The following is a 27,925-nucleotide window of genomic DNA, read 5'->3' as shown; positions in this document are numbered from 1 at the left end:
GGTGCCATGAACGGGTGTGGGAGGAGGCGGCAGTTGACTGATTGATGTAAAATGTATCCATAAACTTTGTTATTTATTAGCCCTAATATTGACAATTTTATCATCTTTATTGTGTACTAATAATTGTAAACGCGCGCACAACTTCTTGTCTTACACTTTACATGAAAATTACAAAGGTGTTTTAGTTGGAGGTGCCAGGGCAGGCAAGCCCCATAAAAAGATCAATAATCCGCGGGAATGGCCGTTGTACAGAGCACATGTTGGGTTTCTAGAAGAGATGGGGCAAATTTAGCGGCGAAGACGACACGGCCAGCAGCTCCGCAGCTCGGCGCACGAAATTTCGAGCCCATCACCGCCCCCTATCCTCCCCCAGCCAACTTCTCGACCCTTCTCTCCGCCGCCCCCTATATCTCCGCCCTCGGAGGAAAAAAAAAAACAATCAAGAACACGCAGATAGAGGAACACACAGCACCTATCAGTATTCAGCAGTGAGCCTGCTGATTTAGGGCGTAATAACAAACAGATTCCCCTTTGTTCTGCCGCACACGGATCCCGTCCATTCCCGTTATTCTCTGCCAGATTTTTTCTTGCCTCTGTTCATATTCTTGGTTTTGCTGGTAGAAGAGGAGAAGGGATCAAGCCACTTAAGGTGCGTGCCCATTTGGAATTATTTATTCGTTCTCTATGATTGCTCAGTGTGATCGAGCTATTACGGGCTTTGTGGTAAAACAAGTAAGTCCATTTTGAACCCTGAACTACTGTGCTTTTGGTCCAACCTGAATTTTGTACCAAGAGATGAATATACAAGAGGCAAATTGATCCCTCTTGTCTTTTATAACAGAAAAAGTTTTCCATATTTATAGTTGAATATTTGGTTCCCGGTCTCTAGAGTCCAATGGCATTCATGATTTGTTTTTAATTTTCTTTTTATAAAACTTTGATCTAAGCGACCAATATGATCTTTTGTGTTCCATAAGAAAAAACTCAAATGAGGCAGCAGAGACGATCAAGGTGAAGATTAAGGAGGAGCATGATAGGTGACGCTTAGCTAGTTTTTCGTACTGATACTTTTGCCTTCCCAGAGCCATTGCCACTCTGGTTGCAGACTTGCAGGTAGGTGAGTAGTTCTAGCTTTGCAGAGGAGTTGCCACCTCCTGTTTGCAGCCTGAACATCCATTCTTCGGCGTTGTGTACTTGTGTATGCCCTTCGGTATCCCTTCTATATGATTAATACACCTTCCAGTGTGTATTCTCGAAAAAAAAACTAAAACGATAACTAAATTTCTCTGAATTTATTTAACTTGACATAACTAGCCGTACTTTCTGAACATTTCTTTTGTGGGTTAGTGTTACCTACAACCGTATTTTATTTACCTTTTTGAATGCCTCAAATACTGAACCACAATTCAAAGCCAGTCTAGGGTTCATTTTAAACGGTCTTTGGAACTTGGAGTTCAATATGATCAGTTTCACAATTTAGGGTTCTAGTCGGACCAAGCACAATAGTTCAATGTTCTGGCTTGCTCATTTCATAAGCTCAAATGATGTATTTTAACCGAGCCGAATATGTATGTAGTACTTAAATACCCGGGATCTTTCTTATCATAGATTTTGAATTTGTGATGATGCAGTTGCTATGTAAACTGTTCCTTCTATTCTTGATTTTATTACCATAAATATGCACTGCCTCAAATGAAACGGTGTATTTTTCTTTCCCTGTTCAGCCTAAGACTCTACAGTTGTTAGCGCAATGACCAGCAACAGACGTGGAGCAGTAATGGAGGATTGGATGCTTCCCACACCCAGCCCAAGGACACTAATGTTGAGCCTTTTCAATGATGATCTCAGCTCTGACGCTTTCTCTGATGTTTTCGGTGACGGCGGCAGCGACAAACCCCAGGATGGAATCGAGAGGAGCAATGCTTTTGTTGATTTGAGCCAGGGAGAATCTTCTCAAGTTGAAAGGGCCCCTCTACATTTTGAACCAAACCTGCTTGGTTCTATTCAGGAATCAAGCCCAAATAATGACAATCTTGCAGAAAAGAATGGTTTTTGTGGCCTCAAGATCGACACTTCCCGTGTCGGTTATTCCGCATCAATTCGCTCTCCTATCATGATTCCAGCCGGCGTGAGCCCAAGGGAACTTCTTGAGTCGCCGGTGTTTCTTCCCAACGCCATTGTATGTTACTATCCCTGCCTCAGTCAATATCAATTTATGTGTAATGATCACCTACAGAAAATACGTTTGTCATTACATGATCACATTCAAACTACTGCGTTTTTTAGCTATCTTCTGGGTATGATAGGCTTTGAATTGCATTTTGCATTTTTTTCAGTTCCTTACTTAGCAGCCAAATTGTCTATTATTGTTGTTTTTGGATATAATTATTTCTCTTCTTGTAGTGTTTACTGTCTGAAACTTCTGTAAGTGGTCATGATTTTTACAGGCACAACCTTCTCCTACCACTGGCAAATTGCCATTTCTGATGCGTACTAATGCTAGACCAACAACACCGTCAGTCCATAAGAAAGCTCAAGACCTATCATGCGATGATCATACTTTCTCCTTTAAGCACATTGTGAGGTCTAAACCACCTTGTTCTTCAATTCTGGACAAGGTAATTGATCTGCTCAAAGTTAACTGTCTTATGACTTATCCCTTATTTGCTGCCACTATATTCAGCACATCTGGTTTTCCTGTTCTTGCAAGTCTGTCATGCAAAATCAAGTTCTTGTTCAGTTATGCATTGAGCTGACGAAATTCGCAATGTCTAGGGTTCCAGTGTTATTAATCAAAATGATCCATCAGCAAGCGACAGGGATCACCGTCCCGAGAAAGAGCTAGAAGTTGGCGAGGGAAACAGAGATGGCGACTATTCTTCAGCGCCGATAATTACCCATGCTGAGGATGGATATAATTGGAGGAAATATGGAAAGAGGCAAGTGAAGAACAGTGACCATCCAACGAGCTACTACAAATGCACTCACCAAAATTGCCCTGTCAAGAAAAAGGTGGAGCGCTGCCAAGATGGTGATATAACGGAAATAGTCTACAAAGGTTCTCACAATCACCCTTTACCGCCTCCCGACAGCCGGCCAGGTGGCCCAGAGAATGTCCCAGATGACCACTTCCAGGATGTGCATGGTGAAGTTCTTGGGACAAAGCTATCTGTTTCTCTCAACACGGAAGAACCTGTAGACACATCTGTTACAGAGGCCCGAGAAACTATCGATATCTCGCCAACACCCTCAAGTGAGGATGCCGACCAAATCCAAAATCCAAAAGATGGGGATGAAGATGCGACCAAATCCAAAAGAAGGTTAGACCAATCCACCGAGTATCTAAGACAAGCCTGCTGTAGTCTGATAAACCAAATGTTCTTCTTTTGAATTTTATTTCAGAAAGATGGATTCTGCCACTCCAGCCACTGCTATCAATACTATAGACATAGCGGCTCTGACGTGGACAGCTGTTCGAGAGGCCCGCGTCGTTGTGCAGACCACAAGTGATGTCGACATCCTTGACGATGGGTACCGTTGGCGCAAGTATGGGCAGAAAGTTGTTAAAGGAAATCCAAATCCAAGGTCAGTTCTACTGTCGTTGCGATTTATATTTCATTCCTTCAGCAGGCAACAAACGTAGATGTTTACCTTCTAGTGGGACAGTACTTAAACATGAAGAAGAAACACCCATCCAAATGTGTGCAGGAGCTACTACAAATGCACCCACCCGGGCTGTACGGTGCGCAAGCATGTTGAGAGAGAGTCGAACGATCTGAAGTCCGTGATCACGACATACGAGGGCAAGCACACCCATGAAGTTCCAGCAGTCAGGCATCCAAGCTCCGGGCCTGGTGTTGTGCCACCAGCCATGCCGCAGCCTAATAGTGGCATTCACCGGAGGCCAGAACCGGCACCAGGCAGCCTCGCCCCGTTCGGCGGCGCCGCTGCTGCTGCTTTTGGCTCACCTGGTCAGTTGGGTCAAGCAGCCGGCTTCTCCTTCAGAATGCTTCCAAATGGCATGGTGGTTCCGGTACCGGCTTTGGGGATTTTGGTGCCGGTGCAGATGGCTGGCCGTCCACCGGCAATGCAGGGCTACACAAGGCCTGTGCTGCAGACAGGGGAGGCGAACGTGAATCCGGCGGCACGGCCTGTCTTGCCAGCAGCAAATGCAAATGGCCCGGTAGCTTACCAACAGCTGATGGGCAGGTTGTCTCAGGATCATCAACTGTAAACAGCAGGAAGATGAGACATGAAAAAAAAGGCCCCATGTATGTGAAACAAATTTGGTTTTATTCTCATGCTCTTCCATGTGGCTATCTTTTTTTTGTTTCAGGGAAACAATTATTTTTTTAAAGAATACATAGAACTCAGTTGGTTTTAGGTACTCCGTAGAAAAGATCAGGTAAATAGCTTAATTAGAGCATAGATTTGATGTTCAAACAGTCAGGATCCTATGTCGATCAACTTATTCCATCCAGGATCCTAGAAAACTGTAGATTCTTCTGTCAATGTTATTGCAGTTTTAACCAACGTACAGTTTTGCAGCACGCTACCAACTCTACTGCCACAAATGCAATGTTCCCAAGAAACACTACCACAACAAAAGACATGACAAAAAGCATTGACAGTTTCAACCATAACCAGACTTCATGCAAACGGTCAACAATACCTGTTCTCGGTAAATGATCATGAACCCAGAATCATCATGTCTTATAATATCTGTAATTGATACAAAATGTGTATCCTGGCAAACCCAAGGACGACTTTACATTTGACGAGGGGACTCAATTTAAGTGAGGTGTTCAAGTTAACAACGCTAAGTCACTAGTTCTGCTGAAATGCCACTTAATGTATTTGGTATTTTCGTCACTAAGTACAGCCAAAACTTGAGCTCTGCATGTCCAGTGCCCCCTGCTCAGTGTCAATTAGCTGCTGGCTGCTGGAAATTCTCTCTGATATAGTGCCTTCCACCGCTCAAGCTCCTCCCTGCACAAGCATAACAGTTCAGACCAAAAGCATTTACAGTGAGCTCTGAGCCAGTTACAAGTCCTAAAACTGTTACCTCAAGCACCGTCCTATTGACTCGTAATGAAGAAGACCGAGGACCTTACGCCTGCCATCATTCCTACGACCAGCCCCCCGTTTGACCACTGGAAGTTGCTTGATACCTTTGACTTCCATGAGCACCTTAGCTGTGCTCAGATCTGTATCCGGAAAGCAGGTCACCAGCCCTCTTTCATTGCCGTGGTACTGAAACCCTCGTGTGAGACATGATGTAACAAGAGAAGAATTTACCTGAAAAGGTTCACCAAGTTAATATGTGTAATGCTGACTTAGAAAATGGTAATCAGATGGTAAGTTCAGTTGTAGACTATAAATTTATGAATTTACATACATCCAAAACAGGTGAATTTCCCCCAGTACTGTTAGCATCTTCACTTGATTCAAATCCTTTACGACGAATGTCACCAACTGTAACAATTCCTTCAAGAAAATCTTCATTGTCTAAAACGAGAACACAACCTTGCTGCTTATCATGCATAAGCAATGTTGCCTCCTTAATGGTGACTGTAGGTGTAACCTTAATAAAATGCTTCGTCATTGCTCGTGATACCTGAAGAGTTGTTATTAGAAAACTACGAAATGCCCAGCAAAGTTCTGCAAATTTATTCACATAAAGCTAAAAAATGAAATTGAGTTATTAAACCTTCAGCTCATCGAGAAGCATTTCTTCACTGTTACTACCATAGTAATCATCTTCAAGAATTGCAAGTTCGACATCATCTACATCTTGTCGTCTTCCATCTGTCTCATTCCTATCAGCAGGAGGTAATAGTGTAGAATAACCATGCCGAGGAGATGTAGCCTCAAATATCTCTTTGTTGCTGGAGTGACTTAAAACAGATGGGACCCATATTGCTAATCCGACAGCTCCCTGTTAATGGAAAACAAATGTGAACTTAAGCTACATCGGATATTAAGTTGCATGCTTTTACAGCAAAATAACAAGTGCCTCAGGTGAAACATTACCATCAGAGGAAGTAGAATTCTGTAATCTTTTGTCAGTTCAAAGAGTAGCAGTACAGATGTCAATGGAACCGAACAAACGGAGGCTAGTGTAGCAGCCATTCCAACCTGAATAGAATAAAAAAGTCAACATATTTTTGGTGATATCAAACTTTAACCTACTAGCCTAATTAAAAAAAAATGAAACTTACCAGCGCGTAAGCTTGAGGGTGTGCAACCGCAGTGTTACCCGGAATAATAGAGTTTATCAATTGTGCCGCTGAGCCTCCAAAAACAGCACCAACAGCAGCACCAATCATCAAGCTTGGGGCATAAAGGCCACCAACAAGACCAGAACCCTTGCAAAGTGCAGTCGCAACAACTTTTGCAGCAGCCAACTGAGCTAACAACCAAATCCCAGGGGCTGAAGCACTTTTTCCCGTATGTAAAATCTCATCAACGTTGGTGAAACCCCAGTATAGTATTCCAGGGTATCTTAGAGCTATTAGACCAGCTCCAAGACCACCTAAAGCTGGACATACCACAGCAGGGAGACCAAATTTTTTCCTTATCAAGTCAAAAGTCTTTGTAAACCAAACGACCAATTGCCTGAATACCACACTAACTACCCCACAAAGCATGCCTAGAATAAGGTAGAGTGGTAGCTCTGCAGAATATAACTTTCGTCAGTTTCATACTTAGCTGACTGAAATCTAAACATCATAACAGGTAAAACTTAGAAAAAACATCATAGTTACAAGTTATATAATGTCTAATGGCAAGACAAGAAATATCACAGCAACAGGAAGCGCTAAAAGTGAGTGTGATTTTTACAAAGAATGGCACTGCTAATGGCAGGGATTAGAGAAATCAGCAACTAAAGCACGGAAGTGTCACATTTCATGATAATTGTACAGATGGAAGACTGAGAACAAAAAAGTGCTGCAACTACTGCTTTTTTTACACTCTACACAAACAAGTAAAGCGTAAATACATGCTCCTTATAATTCAGAACATAAACCATGCCCAGTTTTGGGCCTTTTGGAAAGGTATGAAATCGTCAGTTAATACCTAATCCAGGATAGCTTTACAATTATTAGTATTTACATGTTAGTATTTTCCAATTTACATGTTAGTATTTTCCAATTTTACATGTTTCCGAGTTGCAAAGGTACTCTGTTGATGTTCGAAACATAAAATGTCATATTTGCAAACAAAAGGGGCTAGTGGCATACAAATTGGAAAAGAGGATTGACCATAGATAATAACCCCTGTCAAAGTTACTTAAACTAGCAAAACCATTGTATATATGCACGGTGCACAGACCAAATAAACTGATATTATCTCCAAAGAAATAATACAAAACAGAAACTGGGTGCTAGACGAAAACCAGATCACTCTGCGTTCCTACTATAGTAAGTATAAGAGCATATGCATATCTACTGACAAAGCAAAAGCTACCTTTCTGTAATACCAAATTCGGAATAAGATAAAATACCAGCAGCAGATTTTATTTCATACGTCGGGACAATAAAAGCTGCCTTCTCCCCTAGCAAAACATTGGACACAGTTGATGATATAACCGATGCCAAGATAATCATAGCAGTGGTAAACGGTGGTGAGTTCTCTGCTCGAAGGGGCCTCAATACTGTTTCAATAGCAAAAAAACATCCAGCAACTGCAGCATTGAAACCTAAACACATAGAAACACAAGCGTCAGGGGAAATATAGGACAAGAGAATCAGCGGTGTGAGTATTGTTAACAACAAACTAATGATTCAGTTCTTCACAACAGCAAAGATTTACAATGTTCCCAGAGATGATTTGTGGTTCCACTTGCTTCAAAATTGTAGCATCTTACTTTCTTGTTTAACTTCAACCAGCATCTTAGCAGGCTTTCTCGTTTATTTCAATTCTATCAGAGGCATGAGAAGAATTTGAACAGATATAGTTACTTAGGTATACCTGAAGCAATTCCAGCAGCTGATCCTGCTGCAATAAGAGCAATCCTTCGTTCCCTGTTGTTCTCCATCATTTCAGCACAGCCAATTGCACAAGATTTACCAATATCAACACTTGGCCCTTCAGGTCCCAATGAACATCCTGTCCCTAAAGTAATTGCAGCTTGGATGGCCTTGATTGTTGGAAAGATTGCACCCATGAAATCAATACCTTCCCTTTGAGATGATAATGATTGCTTTATCTGTTCAAATATCTCCAGCAATCCATGCATCATACCAACAACAACTCCACCAGTCACTGGTATTAATAATATCCTATGCCAAGTGTCAGCAAGCCTCTGAAGGCGAAGCCAAGCAGCGCCCTCGGTGGGAGTTCCAGCCCATGCCCATTCATGTATGACATGCACCTGAAAAGGGCAGACATAAGTTCATCAAAAAAACCGATCAGAAAAGATCCAACCTTTTAGTTCAATTCAAAAAAAATAAACAGCTAATTCTGATTGAATAGCTCCTACTTAATGACTATGTTCTTCCAAAGCAAGCATTTTCCTTTGGTTTTAAGGCTTGATAGATTTGAAGCCCGCCCTGCAGCGAAAACTAATTATTAATAGCTCCACCTGGCTCGACAGAAACGGTGAGAAAGCAAGCAGGTGACTAGAGTCACACTGAGTGTATCAGTGTATCTTAAAATGGAGATGGCCTATCAGTCTATTGGGGATCTGAAATAACACCAGAATTCGCCCAATATACCACACCCCTACTCAGAAGCTCTCCAAAGCAAATGCTTTTGAAAAATATCAGACTAAAACAGAGCATAAGCTCTGCAATCACATAGCAGTTGAAAAGAACACGAAAGGCTAGTCACTCTGACGATTAATTTAACTACAGACATTATGAGATGCACTGGTAGAACACGCAAATTCATCAGAAGGAGACACTTTTCTGGTTTCTACGCGGTTTAGTAAAACTCAAATAGGCCTCGACAACCTAATCAATCCAGAACAACTCAGGTAGCCTTTTCATCAAGCCACATCATAAAAAGAGTGTACAGACAAACACAAGGAGTTGTCCCAAATGAGCAGTGACAAGGCACTAAATAGCACAAAATCATATCAAACCGGCAAACCATCATTCAGACAAAAGTACTGAACATGGCTCCTTGGCCCCTGCTCACCCCATAGCATCACAAGTCATGCACTAAACAGAGACTGTGATCGTACCAGCTAGGCTGTACCATCGCATTTCACATGAAGAACAATACGCTAACATGTCCGACATAATGGTCTGAACATCACACAGATTTCACATGAAGATCACGCTATTAAGTTTCCACCAAATGTATGTGTCGCTACCGACATGAGCGCCCTACAATGCATGCCAATGTATACTCACAGTCAAAACCCCAAGTGTTCACTGGAAATCCACCACCACCAGCCTATATCGTCGCAACAGATTGGCACAACAGATTGCCGGAAACATTCACAATAAGAAGATGAGAGTAAATTTCATACTTGGAAAACCTAGAGATCTCGGTAGAATACGATCTCGTGTAACAACAGAATAGAACAGAACTTAAAAAAAAACGTTTCTTTCTCCACGCAGATCTCTCACTTACCCCGCGGTTGAACGCGGCGACGCAGATGCCGGTAGCGAGGCCGAGGAGGCACCCGACGAGCAGCAGCGCCCACTCGGGCGGCGCGCCGTCCCCGAGCTCGTCGCTCTCCTCCTCCCGCCTGGGCGTGCCCGCCTCCCCGGCCGAAGGGGACGCCGCGGCGCCGTCCGCGTGGCCGTGGCGGCCCCGGCTGGAGAGGCGGCGGTCAAGATTCCGCAGCAGCTCGCGCACGCGGTTCCCTCGAGGCGTGTAGGGCGATCCGGGGTCGGAGGAGGACGGCAGCGCCGCGGCGCCGGGGCGCAGCGGCTCGAGGTCGCTGTCGGCCATGGCGCGCGAGCTGGGATCGAGCTCAGCGCGATCGCATGGGGAGTGCGGGTGCGAAGCTTGGGGCCGTCGGGTGGAGGCGGATCTGGGTGGGGGTTTGCGGCGGTGATCTCGTCGGCGGTTGGTTGGCGATGGCGAGGCGGGGAGACGGGTGTGTGGGGTGAGCGGAGCGGAGGTTGGGTTAGGAGGAAGGAAAGGGAAGTGCGCGTGCTCGTTTTTCAGGTTGCCCCTCGTGCATGTCTATATTTGCAGAAATGGAGTTATATAGGAGTAGTAAAAATTGAAGAACCTCGCGATTTGACTTTTTTTTGCGAAAAATAGTACAGACGCAGACACTCACAAATACGTACATACACTCATCTCTATAAACACCTCCGAGAAACTGGTTCATAAACTTGATTCGGTGGATATTGAGATTGACGAAGTCACCACAGGTTCTTCATTGTCGACGGGACGTCACCTCCCACTGAACAATATTCCACCTTTATGAGACATAAAAGTCTCAAACCTGAGGTTTGAACTCTGGTGGGCTAGGGTGTTACTGCCCTTCCAACCATTCAACCACATGTTGGTTATCTTAACGTGATTTGCCTTGTTAACCAAACTTATATACAATTTTGAAAGGAAATGATCTCATGAACATATTTGGAAAGATAAACGTTCCAGAGTGGCACGCTGTTCCTAGTCATGGCTCAGGAGTTTGGCACGTCCACACTTGAAGTGGAGAAGCGTAGTGGTGGAGCCGGCCGGTTTGCACAACTTGTGGCGACCACGCCACGAGTGTGTTGCCCATGAAGTTCTCTGTCAAATGCTAAACGTTCAGAATTAGGCAACCGATCGCATCTACTCCATGATTGGCCTCTTCTTGCAGATGGTGTATTCACATCACCAAAAAGTGGTACTACATCACATTGCCAAAATTTCACCTCACGAAAAACATCCACTCACAACACATGATAGTTTACACCGTCGTCACTGCCGCAACAGTCGATGTAAAATACGTCCTCGCATCGGCACCAAATCCTTCTTCTTCGATAGTTCAATCTTCAAATTCAACAACTCAAACTTTAATTTCAACACTTCGAATATCTTGCTATGCACAAACAAAACCTCTATATCCAAACACATTATAATTTGTGGTGTTGCTATGTGTGTTCATATGTAGTTGGTAACCCCAGCGGTTGGTTATAATACTCTTCTAGCCGGTTGATGGCTTCGTTAATTTAAAGCCGGACTCATTTCGAACCTTCGGTCTAAAAAACACATTATAATTTGTGGAGGAGAATTTCTTCCTCAATCATGCGCCAAACACTTTCCCAATCATGTGTGCCGCCGACCACCATGGAATCTTTCTCCTCTCCCCTAGTTGTCTATGCCTTGCGGACACGCTCGCCCTCTCGGTGTTGCTGAAAAAGGATCCGAAGCCCTAGGGTGAAGTGCCAAAATCTCCACACAAGGGTGAAGGGGAAGAAGGAAGTTGCCACCGATGCCGCCAGGTGACTCGTCGGGGATGGTGCGCGTTCCCATTGCGTGCAGCACACATGATGACCGAAACCTTTTCGGTCATCTGTCGATGATGCCCATGGCGGCGGATGCATGTGATGTGTTCGCCGGTATAACATCGTCGATCTCGGCATACTACAACAATGAGCTCATGCAACAAATGATCAATGAAGATAGACAAAAGTCATCGGCAAGTTATGGAAGGTGTGGTGCATGGTACGCAAGGATTTGGGCAAGGTCATGAGCATGATGGTGAGCAAACTGGTGTGTAAGGTGGTGAGCAAGGTGACAAAGAGGGCTTTGAAGACGAGCTTGAGCAATTGAACTCGGAAGCAACACACCACGCCAAGAGGACCTGTTCATTCACTAACAAACAAGATGAGCCAATATGTGATGCGTGGCTCACCATTGGACAAGACCCAATATGTGGAGTGGGGCAAAAGGGGGCGGCAAATTGGAAAAGTATTCATGCTCGTTTCCATGAGTTCAAGAACTATCATCCATACAACAAAGTGATTGAAGTATAAACTCATTGCAATATCGAACGGGCGTCCAAGCACTATAGTACAATAATGTAACAAGTTCACCGGCGCATATGATGGCATCATGGGGCGGACGGTGAGCGGTGTTGGCTTCAAGTCCCACAAGCATTGCATGCATTCCTAGCCCAAAATGATGGTCTGTGTTGCAACTTGGTTCATGCATGGCCTCGCAAAGCTCCCAAGTGGCTGCTTCGAGACGTCGACTATCCCAGGATATCTTGCAAACAGAGTGGATTGGTGTCCACATTCTGAATGAGCTCAGGGCAATTAGTCAAACTTTCCAGGCTCAAACTTCTCTATTTAAAATTTTGCAGCACAAGTGTGCTCGAAGGAAGCTCTTAGAATAGAATCTCCTATATGCTTTGATGTAATTCTGAACTCTCTAGTTAAATAAAGTGGATTGCATGTTTAAAAAAGCCTCTACATCTTGCGTCTACTTTCATGTTCACAGTTTGTGTATGTTCCATGGACGTTTCAACGTCCAGCCCTTATTACCCCGTTCAGACGGCTCTGGATAATAATCCAGCGTGAGAGACGATTGATTTACATGTTTGATCAATCGCCAAGGGTAAAAAAGAAAGCAATCTAGCATTTCACTACCCGTCGGTTATTTTGCTTTGTCCATGAGATCGGGTGTTTAGAGTTTTTCCTCTAATCTTTATATACCGCATTCAGGGATTTTATAGGAAATCAACGCGGAAACGACCAAATTCAAATGGCGAGATTTGGACCGTCAAATCAGAATACAGAGACCAAGCAACAACATGCTTCAGTAGCTTTATTCTCTCACGCTCAACACAAGAAACCAAAGCAAAATATACAGATCTGCACTTCAGACGGAGAGGAAAAAAGAAGCTCTGTAGCTGTATGACTGGCAGTGGCAATCTCAAGAACAGCCGCTGCTCATATACCTGTCATTCCCTTGACTTAGTATTTAGAAGAAAGTAGCCCTCCACTCCAGTACATGTTATCATGGATCTAGGAGTCAATGATCCCTGACATCATCCGTCTTATCTGGTGAAAACAATGACATATTACCAATCAGTAAAATCACTTTTTTTCTATGAAGTTGTCAGCTAAATACACCTGAAATTGTTGTACCATTGTGTCTAGCTAAAAATACCAAATAAAATACATACATTATATGACAGATCTACATGTAATTTCTTCAATGAGACAATGACAATGTGATGAAAAATCTCACAAAGTACTCATTTGTCGAAGTACTAATCCAATCTATAATAAGTGTCGTTGCTTTAGTTCATTTTTTAGTCAAATTTGAAATAAAACCACGGCACTTATTATGCATCGGAGGGAGTAGTAAAACTGGGGCAACATAGATCATATATCATTACAGAAAAAAACAATGTAAGTCGTGATTCTTCGATACCTCTTTTTTATTCATTCCAAGGATATCTGTGAGATCATCTATCTGTGAAAGCAAAATTACAGGAGAGGCTTAAGTTGGTCATATTATTGATAATAGTTACTGATTAATTTTTGTCAAAACTTTCTATCAAGGTATAACGCCTACCTCTTTAAATAGCTCCGGTGAGTTCTCACGAAACTCAATTATGTAATTTGCCCTTTTTTCTCCAATGCCCTAGACATTCACAGACAGTTAGTAAGAGAAAATTAATCTGATGTGCAATTATAAAGATCCTGAGCACACCTTTAAGCTTTTTAATTCCTCCCTGCAAATGGATATACAAACATGAATTAGATAAGCAGCAACAGACTCAAATAGTTGATAAGTCTGGATTGTACTCACTTAGTAGCACTGTTCAGAAAAGTCAAGCACTCTTGAACTAGGGATTTCTGTGTGAAAAAAATAGAGTTCATCAAGAAAACTCAATGAACATGTATGTATGCTAAGGATGTGCAAAGCAAGTGATAAACAAGTAACCTTGATCCCGGTGCTGCGAGCCTTAAATGAGTTACTTGCATCTTCTCCTTGCTCATACTTCAAGTGCCTCACAGGAGTTTTTGGTTCAGGTACATCTCTGTTGATCGGTTGGACATATTCCATGCCTACTTTTTGTGGCGTTTCCATGCCTACTTTTTGTGCTGTTATGCTCAATGGACGGGCGCTAAGAAGCTTCAATGAGTTTGATATCTCTCTCAGGCGGTCACTAAGCTTTGGAGATTGTTTATTAACATTGACCAGAGTCTTCTCGACAAGGACATCTGGAGGTCATGTTCTATTGTCAACTAACAGGACATCTAGAAACTTGCCAAAAAAAAATTACTAAGAATTGTGTTTTACCAGGTACATTAGAAGAACAGCTCTCACCCAAGTCTGTACATGAACTTGCTGCATGCAAACCTGATAACGAATAGTCCTGAATAAAAAGACAAGGAAGATATTTGTTTATGATACATAATACATAACTATTAAAACAAAGCTCTCCGGGCCATGTACCTCTTCCTCCATACTACTTGAGACCACCTTTTGTGTTTTAAATGATACATCATCTAAAGTATTGCTTGCTTTATCAAATCTCTGCATATTGCATCGAACATATCACAATCATTATTCATAAGGTCAACATATATCTAGTGACGCTACACTACCGAAAAGAAACCAAAATACCTCGTCTGTTGATGGAGCCTGGATTTCAATGCCTCTTGATAATTGTACCTCCTGCAGAATGATACAGTGGAAACAGTATAAATAAAGTAACTAACAACTAATCACACACAAGTGCATCCATATACTAACCTCGACTTTTACTGCAACTGGTGCAACGACTATCGCATCTTCCTACAAAGTTCATAGAGTGGAATTGATTAGTTAGAAATATGCTGACCTTATGAATAATGACTCTCCAGCCATTTACCTCTTCCTCCATACTACTTGAGACCACCTTTTGTATTTCAGATGATACAATATCTAAAACATCGCTTTTATCAAATCCCTGAATATTGCGCCAAACATTACAGCATTATTTTCATAAGGTCATCATATATCTAGTGACTACCAAAAAGAACCAAAGTACCTCATCTGTTGATGGAGCATGAATTTCAATGCCTTGTGATGATTGTACCTCCTGCAGAATGATGCAGTGGAAACAGTATAAAAAAGTAAGTTACAAATAACCAATCACACAGGTGCATCTGCATACTAACCTCAAATTTTACTGCAACTGGTGCAACGACCATCGTATCTTCCTAGAAAGTTCATAGAGCGGAATTTATTGGTTAGAAAAATGATAATAGCAACTTTAACACATGCATATTACCTGCGTGGAACATTGGAACATTGCAACAAACAATCAACTGATATGTTTAGGTATTTACCTTTGATGAATTGGTGCTCGGACATAACAAGGTACTGTACAACAAAAACACAAGTTATTTGCATAATAATAGAGGGTGCATAAGAATTTTTCTGGAGTTAATGAATAGTGTCGTACCTTCCACTCATTTTAGAATTTTCATCTTTTTGCTTCATTTTAATAGAAGTAGAGAGCGGATTTTTTGTTGAACGCACAATTGGTTGAGACCTTTCATGACATAAATAAAAATCGCACAATTTTAGTCAAGAGCCAATCTCAAATAAATTACCAGCCTTTTGCGGGTTTAATGAAGTGGTACCTTCCACTCATTGTGGGTTTAGCATCCTTATGCTTCATTTTGATTTGAGTAGGGAGCACACTTTCAGGTTTTTTTGCTGAATGCATGATTGGCTGAGACCTTGTAAGGAATAAAAAAAATGTTATTAACACAAGCGCCTACCTCAAATCTGTTATTAGCCAGATTAGAATGCAACCTTTTATTGGCAATGGGTGTTCGACATGTTTTTGCCGCGCTGTTATTCCATTGCGGTTGATCATGCTTTAGTACAGGGTTTGGTTGGAGTATAGAAGTAAGGAATGGCCTTGATGAGTTTTTGGGATTTGCAGATAAGTTAACAATTTTCTTTTTGGAACTTGTGCCACTCATGGATCTGCTGTTTTGTTGATTGGCCACTTGACTCGAGCGAGCAGCCAAGCTAAGAGTAGAAACTGCATCTTGGCAGGAAATTTCATCCTGCATCGACCATGAAGAGATAAAAGTAGATTAAAATTGGGTAGTTACAGTTGGCATGTATTAATTCCAACAGGTAGGATAGCATAACATAAAGGAGAACATAGAAAATAGCCACACGTAATGGTAGCTGAACATATTTTGTACAACGTCTTCTGTTTACAGCTAGCAACTAAGAATTGATCATAATCACCTGTCTTCTCAATAAAAGGAGTTCTTACAAATATCTACAACTTGCATTCAGGACTAAGTTGACACATGGTCTTTGCAATATTAAAACACCATTAATTTATTTTTGGTGCATCTCGTAGCAAAATAAAGTCATATGAGATGCTAAGTAACTTACCAAACATGCGATCAGCACAGCCCCACTCGTCTTGCATAAAGAATCTTGCAAAATACGAGTAACTTTGCTCTGCCTATAGGGTACAAAGCTCTGGTTGCTATTCAGCGCTTTCACTACATTCATCAAGGCATACATTGTCTTGTTACTGTTGGATGGAGCAGCCACTCCACCATTACCCTTCTGCTTGGGATCTACATAGCCTAATGCAAGAACCAAAACATAAGGCATTATCAGAGAATACGTGAGTGAGCCAATGCCTGAGGTGCACGCATGAGAAGAACAAACCTGTCAGGTTGAGAAAGTTCATCTTAGCTATAGCACATTCTTTGCCTTCCTGATCAAAGCTAGAGATGTGAATAATCAGCCCCTGGTGCGCCCTAGTGTGTAGCAGGGTAGGAGCTTTAGTGGGTTGTTTATTCTGATTGCTTCTGAAACAGCTCAACTGTGCGAAATCCTCTATCGATTTCACAGGAACCTGCAAAGAAAAAAAAATCCCTTAATATAATTTAATCACCACTGGGTTGTAATGCGACAGGTGAATTGCATGGGAATGTAGTATGAGTCAGGTATCAATAAAGCTTTTCTAAGTCTATTTTGGTATTGCGTGTGAAAAAAAAAGGAGGTTACTTTCTATGTCTATATATGTTGATGCTCAGGATGTGCTAAAACAATTATTGACCAGAGTATCAGGCATCGATAAAGCTATTCTAAGTCTAATTTGCTGCTCTCTGTTTTTTTTTTTAAAGAGGCTGATTTTGTTAGAGCAGAGCAGTAAGAGTAATGTACTACCTTGGAGAGCCCCTTGAGATGAGTCTTTCCCTGGGAGTCTTCCAGCACAGTAACCTCTTGGTCCTTGGGCTCCAAGAGATCAAAGACGTGGGTATCCTGCAGCACGTGGTAAGACGAGACCAGGACAGCGCCGCCAATGCTTTTGGAGAACTGGAGGATTTCCTCCATCGCCATGGTGACCAATCCCGGCTGATCCTGTGACCCCTGAAATGTGCGCTAGCAGAGTGAGATGCCTGTCCATTCGTGTGCCTGAGATATTACTAAATGATGAAACACAAGAATGATGGGGGTGTTACTTACTGCGAACAGGCCATCCTTGGCAGTGGCGGCGCCGCAGGCGAGGACGCAGGCGTTGCGGCAGCTGCTGCCGGCCGTACCATCGAGCAGACGATGGATGAGGGGACTGACCTCGTTGATGAAGACGTGATGGTTGGTCTCGTCTTGGAGGTAGCACCAGTCGAGCCTGTGCTCCTCCTTGCGCGCGCTGGGGCCTCTCCTGCAACGGAGTCAAGATCAATTCTTGGAGTTGAAGCGTTTATCTGGGATGGCTAATTTGTCTGAGGCGGGATAACGGAATAAAGAATTCGATAGATTACCCTTGCAAAGAAGAAGAGGAGGATGAAGTAGTTGCGGCGGCGGTGAAGGAGAGGAGCGCGGCGGCGGAGGACGAGCGGGGGTGGCCGCCGCCACGCGTAGCAGCGACCTGGAACGAATTAGCAGGAGCAGACGCCGTCGTTGATGTGGGAGCCGCAGGATCGGCAGCAGGGGGGCAGATCCTGGCGACGACCCTGACGCCGCCTCCGACCGCTCCCGCCGCCGGCGCCGCCGCCTCCATCAAATTTCCTCACGATCCACCACGAGTACTACCAGCTGCCTCACGCGTACGCCTCCGAAGAGATAGCGCGAGAGAGATCGGATTCGAACGCAATGAATTCTGTAGAGAAGTGCCGTTGCGAGGAGAGAAAGATTCGAAATTTTTATAGCTGGGGAGCGGAGGGTATCGTCTCGGGGAAGATGGAGCGTGATCAGATTGTCGGTGGGCCGCCGCCCGTTCAAATCTAGCCCGGCCCGGCCCGGCCTGGCCCATTAGAGACACCACGGCAAACATCAGACTCCTTCCTCCTCCTTCTTCGGCCGCCGCCGCCGCCGAACGACGATGGACGAGGAGCCGGAGTCGGCGGTGGTGATGGGCGCGTACGGCGGGCCTGCCCGGCCGGTGGAGAGCGCGGCGGGGGAGACGATGCTGCTCTGGTCCCTCGGCAACCCGGCCTCCCACCGCCCCAACGCCTTCGTCCGGCACGGCGCGGGCGCGCTCGCCATCGACGCCTGCGGGCGCCAGCTGACGCTGCACCAGTCCCCGTCCAACTTCAAGGGCGCCTCGGGGGTGACGGGCGCCGTGGTCTGGGACAGCGGCGTGGTGCTGGCCAAGTTCCTGGAGCACGCCGCGGACGGCGGCCTCCTGGCGGCGCGAGGGGCGCGCGCCGTGGAGCTCGGCGCCGGGTGCGGGCTCGTGGGCGTGGTGGCGGCGCTGCTGGGCGCGCGCGTGGTCGCCACCGACCTCCCCGACCGCCTCAGGCTGCTCCGGAAGAACCTGGAGGAGAACCTCGGCCCCGGCGACGGGGACGCCCGGGTGGCCGAGCTGGTGTGGGGCGAGGACGACGACCCCGACCCGGAGCTGATGCGCCCGGAGCTGCTGCTCGGCTCCGACGTGGTGTACAGCGAGGAGGCGGTGGACGACCTGCTCGCCACCCTCAGCCTGCTCGCCGGCCACAACACCACCGTCCTGCTCGCCGGAGAGCTCCGCAACGGTGAGCAATCCCTCCGTCCATGTATGTTCTGATTTGGCTTCTCACAGCAAGTAAGTAACCTGGAGGTCCATGCTTCCAACAGACGTGGTGCTGGAGTGCTTCCTGGAGGCGGCCATGGAGGAGTTCGTGATCGGGTGCATCGAGCAGGAGCAGTGGCACCCCGACTTCCGCACCAACCGCGTCGCCATCTTCATCCTCGTCAAGAAAAAACCACTGTCACCCGAGTCATCTGATCTTAACTGTTTCTGACTCCATTTCGAAAACGATATTGTGATTTGTGCAACGCTATGGTTTGAACATGCGTAGGCCTCGCTTCTTCTACCAAGCAGTGTGGCTGTTGTAAACCTGGAATGAAATGGCCGTGGCAACGTTTGTCTAATATTCTGATGCAGTAACCCAGCAGAATTGTTGTTGGTAGCCTACTAGCCCAGCATGTCTATACTTTTGTAGCTTGGGACGCGCTTGGTAGGCTGTGAGCCCTTTGGCTCGCATTGGCCAAGCAAAAAACGGTCTGTTTGGTTGATTGTAAGTGGTTCGCGTTGTGGCCAACTAGTTCGCAAAGCACCCCTGGGACATGCCCTGGAGGAACGCCCGAATCGGCAATTTCTAGCGGGTCTGTCCCGCTGTCGTGCCATTTTGCATGCCCGCATGCAACGGTTGCACGCGTGGAGAAGCACGGGAGACGGCGCGTTGCCTTGGTCTTCGCTCCCCACTTTCCCTCACCGGTTCGCTCCTTCTCTCTCCCCATTCACTCCTGGCACAGACAACACCGTCCTGTCCCATCAACCGTCACCATGGCCTCCTTGCCTCCTCCTCCACCATCCTCTCCAGCGCCGACGGATCCAGCCGTCCGGTCGACGGCCACCAGGTCCAATGAGGCGCTCCTGCGCCTCGTCCGTGAGTACAAGGCCGGAGGCCTCGACTCGGCGGCGCAGATCGATGTCGGCTGCGTGTCGGTGTTGAATCGGCCGACGCCGTTCCCGAGCACGAGGCCGTCCGGCGTGGCAACCCGGAGCGCCGCCGTCCTAGCTCTTCAAGCCGCCGGGATTCAACCGGCGGATCGGTCGGGGGTGGGGGTTTTTGCCCCCTCCCCACTAGGGTTTCCGACGGCGAGGGTGGCCACAATGGTGACCGGTGCACCGAGCTCCAGCAGGGAGATGGAGCCCCCCGGGGGTTCGTGTCGACACCGATGCACACGCCGATGCCATGGGGCATGCCGCGTCCGCCTGCACCCAATGGTGCGCCTCCCGTCGCGCCGCCGTCGAGGTTCAGCCGGCCTCGTGCTCGTCGGTAGACGACAACACCACCAGCGCCCCGCTTCCCGATCGTTGCACCACCTCCGTCCCTGAGGACCTACGCTCCTGGTCTTCCTCCTCCTCCACCCGGATTTGGAGTGCAACCTCCTCGAGGACCAACCGGCGCCTGCGCGCGTCCTATTCCTCCTCAGACTAGGCCGCTGTCCCTCCACCCAATCGTAAGTACCTTCAATCAACTACTTCTCCCTTGTTTACATCGACTAGATGACATTGTACATGTGAATGTAGATAGGAATGTACATAGGATTCATGGCAATGTGCATGCGTGTTCTTGACAGTGCTTATGCTTGCCCATGGCATTCTCAATCACCATCATGGACTTCACAATGTCAAGTCCATGATAATGTTTGAGATTGGCATTGCCATTGTCCATGACATTGCTTGTGCTTGGCAATACTTCACATTGCCAGGTGCTTGAGCTTGGCATTGGCACAATGTCAAATCCATGGTATTGCTTGCTTGTGCTTCTACATGCTTGTCCATGGCATTGCTTGCTTCTGCTTCTGCATGCTTGTGCTTGGCAATAGCATTGCTTGCTTGTGCTTGTACATGACATTGCTTGCGCTTGAGCTTGACATTGCTTGCTTGTGCTTGTGTAGAACTGGCCCTTCCTGGAAATGTTCTCGGAAGGGCCCATACTGGACGCTATCGACATGGTCATCCGTGCCCAGCTGCGTGACCCCAACGTAGCATTCATGGAAGCCCATCACCAGATCGCAGCGCTGAGGGTTCACGCCGACCGTCCTGCTGACCTGGGGCACGCTGCTAGGCAGCGTCTGCCGGCGTTCTTCGTGCAGGTGGAGAGCCACGACCTCCGTGCCCTCGCCGTCCCGCCGTACATGGAGCAGCCCCTGATCACCAAGTACAAGCTCAAGAACAATGCCCCCGGTGAAGGTCTGCTTGTACTTGGGCCAGCGTTGCGAGTGGAAGGTGCAGTTGCAGTGGACAAGCTAGCGCGTCGGGTTCATCAAGTCCTGGAGCGAGTTCGTCGCCAGGATTTTGTTGCACGTCGACGAAACACACGTCTTCACCTCTCAGGACGACGGCTTCAAGGTCCACGTATTCAGGAAGGAGACATCCTGCTCTAGCGTCTTCGGCTGCAAGAGGCACCGCGAGGGCCCTTTTGCTGATCCTCGCCGTTAAGGTGCTGCTGCTCCATCGCTGCCTCTGTTTATGTCTGATCCTGTAGTTGTGCTGGCCTATAGGAGGCTGTTTGTCGTCGTGGCGAACGAGCAGATGCCATGGGATGGCTTAAGTTGGGGCCGAATGGGCGCTAGAGGATTCGGGGGAGGGTTTGCGACTAGATGGGATGAACTTCCAGATGCTTTCCTCAAGAACACAACCAAAGGCCGGTATGCAGGAAGAGAGACAAGAGGAAGAACTCTGCACTAGATCGCTAGCTTCATTGATCTCAACATGGTTACAGGTTCTTGGATACAAGGTCTATCGTCTAATCTCCTCTATCTGCACGCGCCTGTAAGAGGCTGTACCCCCTCTCCTTATATAGGGGAGAGGGTGGCTTACAGAGCAAGAAACCCTAATGGCATCTTTGACTGGACAAACTACTTTACAAAGCTACTTTAATCATGGATGATGCCGGGGCCTTCTTTAATCAGGGACGCTGACGTCCTCCGGCTTCTTTCAGCGTCACCCTTCTCTTTGGCGCCAGGGCTCCGATTAAAGTCACTTTGCTTAGCTCATCCTTGTCTTCTAGCTCTGCAGAGAATCTTTGACCAGTCTTGCCGACAGGCCCTTCTTTCCGGTATCTTCTTTATCCGGTTCCGGTATACCTCTCCTGGGGATACCGGCTTAGCTTCACTTAGCCAAACTCTTATCTTTGTGCTTCGGTAAGAATATTAAACCGGTATCTTGATGGCTCAAACCATCCGGTTTGGCATGCCTTTGGCATACCGGGGGTCATCCCCCCAACATTAGTCCCCGAAGCTGGTATAGTCTGACGGATCCTATCCTACAGACCATGCCAGGTTCTTATTTCATAGGATACCGGTTTAATCATTCCGGCGCTTAGCTTGATTCTGTCGATCCGGATCCATACATCCGTTGGAAGGATCTGAAGATGGGTAAGACCCAAGCCTCGCGCCTCGGCAGGTCCGTGCCGAAACCAACCGGTTCCTCCGATGACCTGACCTTGCTCGAGGTACCTTTCTTTTCCAGTTTCTTTTACTTCTTTCATTATTGTTCTTTTGCGGATCTTTTTTCAGCTATCTTGAACTCGTAGATCCACGAGCACGCGCCACCCTTGCAAGCCGAGGCCGGCCATGAGTTTGTGGACAAGCTCATGGCCCAGGGCCAGAAGAATAAGGCGCCGGCATCTGATGCCGGTTCCAGCCAGGCCCCTCCCTCTAAGCGCTTCCGGACGGAGCCTCTGGGGGAGAAGGAAGTGGGCATGCGGCGCTACAAGCGCAAGCAGATGCCGACCGCCTCTGGGTAAGCTTCTTCCTTTTCCCTTTTCTTGTTTCTTTTGCCGGTTGCTTTTTCCAACTCTTTGCTTTTTCTCTTGTTTAGCCCTGCGCTGAAGCTTGGCTCAAGTCCAGCGGGCTCTGAGGGTTCCGTGAGGACCTCAACCCCTCCTCCTCACTCAAGCCCGGCACCTTCTGGTGCCGGCAACATCTCTGCCTCCCCTCTGGGGGGCACTACAAGTTCGGGGCGTGCGGCCCCTACACCGCCAGAACACCGCACGAAGGAGGACATTGTCTCCCCTCCAGAAAACCAAGATACCGGCGCCAGCAACATCGGCGCCGAGGATGAAGCTGCCGGGCGGGCGGAACCTTTGGTTCCTCCCGTCCTTGAGAAGAAGAAAACTTCCGCGCCGGGAACTTCCGCGCCGGAAAGTTCCAACCTGGGTGACGCGCCTAGCGCTCCCCCTTCTCCACGAACTGCTCCAACGCCACCGCCAGATGCTCCTCGCATCAAGCCCTCCGGGGCTGCTCCAACTGCGCCGCCGCCCAAGATCTCCAAGCTTATCAAGGGGAAGGCGACGGCCTCCAACGCCCCTTCCGACGGCCAGCAGCCCCTGGTGCTGCACGTCTCCAAGGCCGCCCGATCTTGCTAGCAAGAAGGCCACCGGCCTGCTTGGCCGTATCACCGAGTTCCAGCCGCGGGGCCGGAGTCGGGGCATTCACGCTCTACGCCCAGAAGTGGAACGCCGCAGATATGACTCCGGCGACCCGCGGTATGGGCAAGGACAGGCTGCCGGCACCTGACCCTGTTGGGGACCGGTCTTCCGAGGAGCACTTCATGCGGCTTCGCTGCACCGTGAAGGAGCTCGACAGCGCGTGGTATGATGCCACGAACAACTTGATGGTACGTTTTACCAAATCTTTTCAACTTTTACCGGTTTCCTTGCTTCCGGATTTTTTCTATTTTTTCTTTAGTTTCATGCCGGTTTCTCTCTTGTCTATCTTCCCAGTCCCCGAGTTTTGTGGTGAGAGCGTAGCTCTTAGCACGAAACTTAACTTAAAAACGCGCAAAACCGGCATTGCCAGTCCCCGAGTTTCGGGTTAAGAACTCTGTTCTTAGCGCAAAACTTTAACTAAAAACGCGCGAAACTAGCACTCCGAGTCCCCGAGTTTTGTGGTGAGAGTGTAGCTCTTAGCACGAAACTTAACTTAAAAACGCGCAAAACCGGCATTGCCAGTCCCCGAGTTTCGGGTTAAGAACTCTGTTCTTAGCGCAAAACTTTAACTAATCTCTTTTTCTTGAACAGCTCACGGCTGACGCTCGGAAGGTCCTCTTTGAGGAGCTTCTATGGGAGCACCGGGATCTTGCTGAGGCACATGACAAGTGCCAAGGTAAGTTTTTTGCACTTCCGGCATCTTTTTACCGGTAAACTTTCTTTTTCTTAACACTTATGATTTTTTGCTTAACAGTGATCCCGGAAGCTTCCATTGAAGCCCTCAAGGAGCAACTCGCCGCCGCCCAACGTACGACTTTCCTGTTTTCCGGTTGGCTTGCTTTTCTTTTCATCTTAATAATACAACTTTGTTAACATCTTCTTTTCCGGGTTTCAGGGGAGAAGGAGCAGCTTATCCGGCAGCACCAGGAGGAGCTGAGCGCCCAGAAGACCAGCTACCAGGAGCTCAAGAGCTAGCTCATCCAGCTTGGCCTTGACCATCACTACAAGAAAAGTTCTGATAGACAACGTCTCAAAATCGTCCGCTAAGGGGTATTTTTCGTCGCCTATGGGCCTAACCCGACGATATGGGTTCTGTTGTGGAAACTGCGTCAGGCAAAGTCCTACGACGATTTTTTCGGTCCGTCGCGCCTGGGCGCCCTTCCGCCACGGAAAATCGGACCGTTGCCCAAGTGTTTCCGGGAGCCCGTTGACTGCTGACGTCATGCAAACTGACACGTGGCAGACGCCGTTAATCGCGATTAACGGCGTTAACCGGCCGAAACCCCGTGGTAGATGGTAGGCCCACACGAGGCTCCGCCACGTCTTAAGCGGCCGCCCATTAAGTTTATGCGGGCCACCTGACTTAGATTGACCGGTCAACTATATGGCTGGGCTGGTCCATTAGTTACGTGGGCCGGGCCTAACCTCTAAGGTTGATCGGTCAAAACTTTAATGGGCCGGCCCACTAAGTATGTGGGCCGGCCGAATGCACTCGTTTGACCTGGTCAACGAGCAAAAAGGCCGGCCCACAAGACATGTGGGACCCACTTTCCTGGTATCGGGCCGGCCCATTTACAAAGTGGGGTCCACATTAAAGCAATCGGGCCGGCCCAAGAAGTTATTGGGCCACCCAATTAGCATGTGGGTCCCACTTTCCTCGCTATCGCCGGCCCATTTAGTACGTGGGGTCCACATTTGATCAAATGGGCCGGCCCAACAAGCCGCTGGTCGGCCAAAGCACCGGTGGGTCCCACTTTCTCGATAAAGGGCCGCCCCATTTATTATGTGGGGTCCACATTTGATCAAATGGGTCGGCCCAACAAGCCGATGGTCGGCCAAAAGCACCTATGGGTCCCACTTTCTGTTAAAGGGCCACCCATTTATTACGTGGGGTCCACCATATAGCAAGTGGGCCGGCCCAACAAGATAGTGGGCCGGCCAAAAACACAGTGGGTCCCACTTTCCAGCTTAAAGGGCCGGCCCATTTAGTATGTGGGGTCCACCATATAGCAAGTGGGCCGCCCAACAAGATAGTGGGCCGGGCCAAAACACCGGTGGGTCCCACTTTCTGTTAAAGGGCCGCCCATTTAGTATGTGGGGTCCACCATATAGCAAGTGGGCCGCCCAACATGCTAGTGGGTCGGCCAAAAACACAGGTGGGTCCCACTTTCTGTTAAAGGGCCACCCATTTAGTATGTGGGGTCCACCATATAGCAAGTGGGCCGGCCCAACACGCTAGTGGGCCGGCCGAAACACAGTGGGTCCCACTTTCGTCTTAAAGGGCCGGCCCATTTAGTATGTGGGGTCCACCACAAAGCAATTGGGCTGGCCCAACTAGTTAGTGGGCCGGCCCAAGAGTGGGTGGGGTCCACCTCAAAGCAAGTGGGCCGGCCCAATAAATGTGTGCGGTCCACAAGAAATCAAGTGGGCCGGCCCAATAAGTTAGTGGGCCAGCCCGTTTAGTTGTCGTTTATATGCCGGCGTAATAGGCGCTTTAGGATTTTGCGTCTAAGACATATGTGATTTCGCTTAATTGGGCCGTTTAAGGGATGGGAATTCGTGATTTAGATATCGAGAATATTTACGCAAAGATTGATTTCTCGTTTGATAGCCTCACTTACCTCAAGCACCAAAGAAAAATGCGCGAAAGAACTATAAAAACTAACTAAATATTACATCACCGCAAGGCATTGAAAAATATTACGTAACCCAGAGAAATTGAATGGTAATTAAACCTAGCAATACAATGAAGGGATCCGGCAATCTTTTAAGTTGTCCATGCAAGACCTATATCCGAAACAAAGACATTACAAGTTAAGACAAAGAACAATGGAAAGGCAAAGACACTACAATATTGTTTGCCAAAGAATTTGGAACTCATCATTTCGTCGTTATAACAAGATCATTGTAATGCGCACAATAAGCAAACAAAGAGTGCATGCCGCATACCAATGTACCCAATATAACAGAAAGCATGTTAGAATAAAACAAATAGACTTACTACCGTCGAGTCCCATGCAAACCAACATGTTCAGGAGTACAAAATTGGCATGAACAACATAGTAGCAAAGCTATAAATTTTGTAACAACGATCGAGCAAGATGAAGTTATGATGGCTACATCTACGAGCAGGGAATGTAAACCAAAAATAGAAGTTACGATGGCAAAAGCTAAAGAGGAGGGAATGTGAACCAACATGTGCCAAGTGCAATTACTTCATTTTGGCCGTGAACTAAATAATACTCCCGAACTTATAGTGAAGGGGATGCAAATCAAGATGTTTCGGGATATAAACTTGTAATGAGCAACACATAGAGGATAGTTAATGCTGGAGCTTAGGATGGAACAGATACGAATATAGTGGGATCACCTGTGAACTTGTATAAGAGGGAATGCAAACCAATATGTTCAGCTTTCCATATGTGAGCGTCATGCCAAGTCGCAGAAACAAGTCAATAATGCAGCTTTTGAAGAACAAGATGGCACGCAAAATTATTATCTAGTAGTATGACAAGTTTATTTGTACTACAAAGCTAGATAGCAGAGTAATAGCATGCCAAACTAAGTCCTTACTTTGTTAGCTTACAATGAACTAGATACAAAACAATGGCATCACCTGTAGTACGTGGAATGCAAGCCAACATGTTCATGGAGTAAAAAATTGGCACAAACAACATAGTAGCAGCCATAATTTTTGTAACAACGATCGAGCAAGATAAAGTTATGATGGCTAGATCTACAGAGCAGTGGAATGTAAACCAAATATAGAAGTTACGATGCCAAAAGCTATAGAGCAGTGGAATGCGAACCAACATGTGCAATTACTTAAAATTGGCCATGAACTAAATAATAGCAGATGTTACTATAATAACTATAATTTTTGTAACAACGATCACAAGTAAGATAGAAGTTATGATGGCTACATCTACAGAAAGGGAATGCAAACCAAAATGTTCAATCGCTTAAAGTTAGCAATGAAGTAGAAAATAGCAACGTGTTACGGTCATAGCTAGGAATGAACTAAAAGAGCTTCAGACAAACAAGCATCTCAACCCGTAACATGGCGCTAAAACAAGGGACTTACATTAGGAGAAGCACTCGTGGGAGTCACAACAGATCTTCCTGGGGTTGATAGATCCGGTGATGAAGTACGCTACATGTGCTACTTGGGGTTGGAGAGACGGCCATTACACTTCATGGTTACTCATCTCATCTGCAAAAGTAACGAGCGCGTCGTTAGCACAAACAAGGTTCCCCAAGATTAAACAAGAACTTGCAGTGCAAGCAATAGAAAAGCGACAAGTAGAAGAGTTTAGATCATGCACGGCGCCGGTGAAGCAGATCCGGTTCATGCACACGGTGTCGGTGAGCAAGATCCGATGCGGTGGAAGACGGATCCGGCGAAGCGGCTAAGCTGAAGCGATCGCGGTAGACTCGCTGGATGAGCATATGGTTTCGAGGTACGGCGGGGATGATCCGGTCCGGTTGATGACGGCGTCGATGAAGCGGCTCCGGCAGGCAGCCGGATGACGAGGATCGCGAGGGCTCGG

The 27,925-nt window shown here is 46.8% G+C and overlaps 4 protein-coding genes across 4 annotated transcripts; 2 read left to right on the top strand and 2 right to left on the bottom strand.

Annotated features, from left to right (window-relative positions):
- Nucleotides 1–215: 215 nt before the first annotated feature.
- Nucleotides 216–4,323, top strand: LOC127316926 (probable WRKY transcription factor 2). The gene is made up of 6 exons (XM_051347406.1): nucleotides 216–649; nucleotides 1,725–2,179; nucleotides 2,448–2,618; nucleotides 2,776–3,320; nucleotides 3,403–3,585; nucleotides 3,709–4,323. Exons 2-6 carry the CDS (start codon nucleotides 1,751–1,753, stop codon nucleotides 4,232–4,234), a joined length of 1,854 nt encoding a protein of 617 aa, XP_051203366.1. The 5' UTR covers nucleotides 216–649; nucleotides 1,725–1,750; the 3' UTR covers nucleotides 4,235–4,323.
- Nucleotides 4,324–4,686: 363 nt separating this feature from the next.
- On the bottom strand, nucleotides 4,687–10,124 carry LOC127316925 (chloride channel protein CLC-f). The gene is given in 10 exon segments (XM_051347405.2): nucleotides 4,687–4,958; nucleotides 4,960–4,989; nucleotides 5,066–5,298; nucleotides 5,399–5,617; nucleotides 5,711–5,938; nucleotides 6,034–6,138; nucleotides 6,222–6,676; nucleotides 7,508–7,702; nucleotides 7,975–8,377; nucleotides 9,586–10,124. Coding segments are annotated over 10 exon segments (2,226 nt in total). The 5' UTR covers nucleotides 9,910–10,124; the 3' UTR covers nucleotides 4,687–4,924.
- Nucleotides 10,125–12,649: 2,525 nt separating this feature from the next.
- Nucleotides 12,650–18,203, bottom strand: LOC127316924 (kinesin-like protein KIN-10B). The gene is made up of 22 exons (XM_051347404.1): nucleotides 17,712–18,203; nucleotides 17,416–17,611; nucleotides 17,116–17,319; nucleotides 16,612–16,801; nucleotides 16,327–16,526; nucleotides 15,724–15,983; nucleotides 15,549–15,647; nucleotides 15,368–15,457; nucleotides 15,252–15,285; nucleotides 15,081–15,122; nucleotides 14,951–15,001; nucleotides 14,792–14,869; nucleotides 14,674–14,715; nucleotides 14,545–14,595; nucleotides 14,374–14,454; nucleotides 14,218–14,293; nucleotides 13,858–14,138; nucleotides 13,723–13,769; nucleotides 13,624–13,645; nucleotides 13,486–13,554; nucleotides 13,342–13,383; nucleotides 12,650–12,965 (listed from the first exon to the last, which is right to left on the bottom strand). The coding sequence occupies exons 1-22, from the start codon at nucleotides 17,948–17,950 to the stop codon at nucleotides 12,930–12,932; spliced, it is 2,430 nt and encodes an 809-aa protein (XP_051203364.1). The 5' UTR covers nucleotides 17,951–18,203; the 3' UTR covers nucleotides 12,650–12,929.
- On the top strand, nucleotides 18,198–19,348 carry LOC127316927 (uncharacterized). Its single transcript, XM_051347407.1, has 2 exons — nucleotides 18,198–18,923; nucleotides 19,006–19,348. Exons 1-2 carry the CDS (start codon nucleotides 18,272–18,274, stop codon nucleotides 19,170–19,172), a joined length of 819 nt encoding a protein of 272 aa, XP_051203367.1. The 5' UTR covers nucleotides 18,198–18,271; the 3' UTR covers nucleotides 19,173–19,348.
- Nucleotides 19,349–27,925: the final 8,577 nt, after the last annotated feature.

Source organism: Lolium perenne, chromosome 7 (genome assembly GCF_019359855.2).
Source record: "Lolium perenne isolate Kyuss_39 chromosome 7, Kyuss_2.0, whole genome shotgun sequence".
NCBI lineage: Eukaryota > Viridiplantae > Streptophyta > Magnoliopsida > Poales > Poaceae > Lolium > Lolium perenne.
This window is presented reverse-complemented; position numbering and strand designations above follow the sequence as displayed.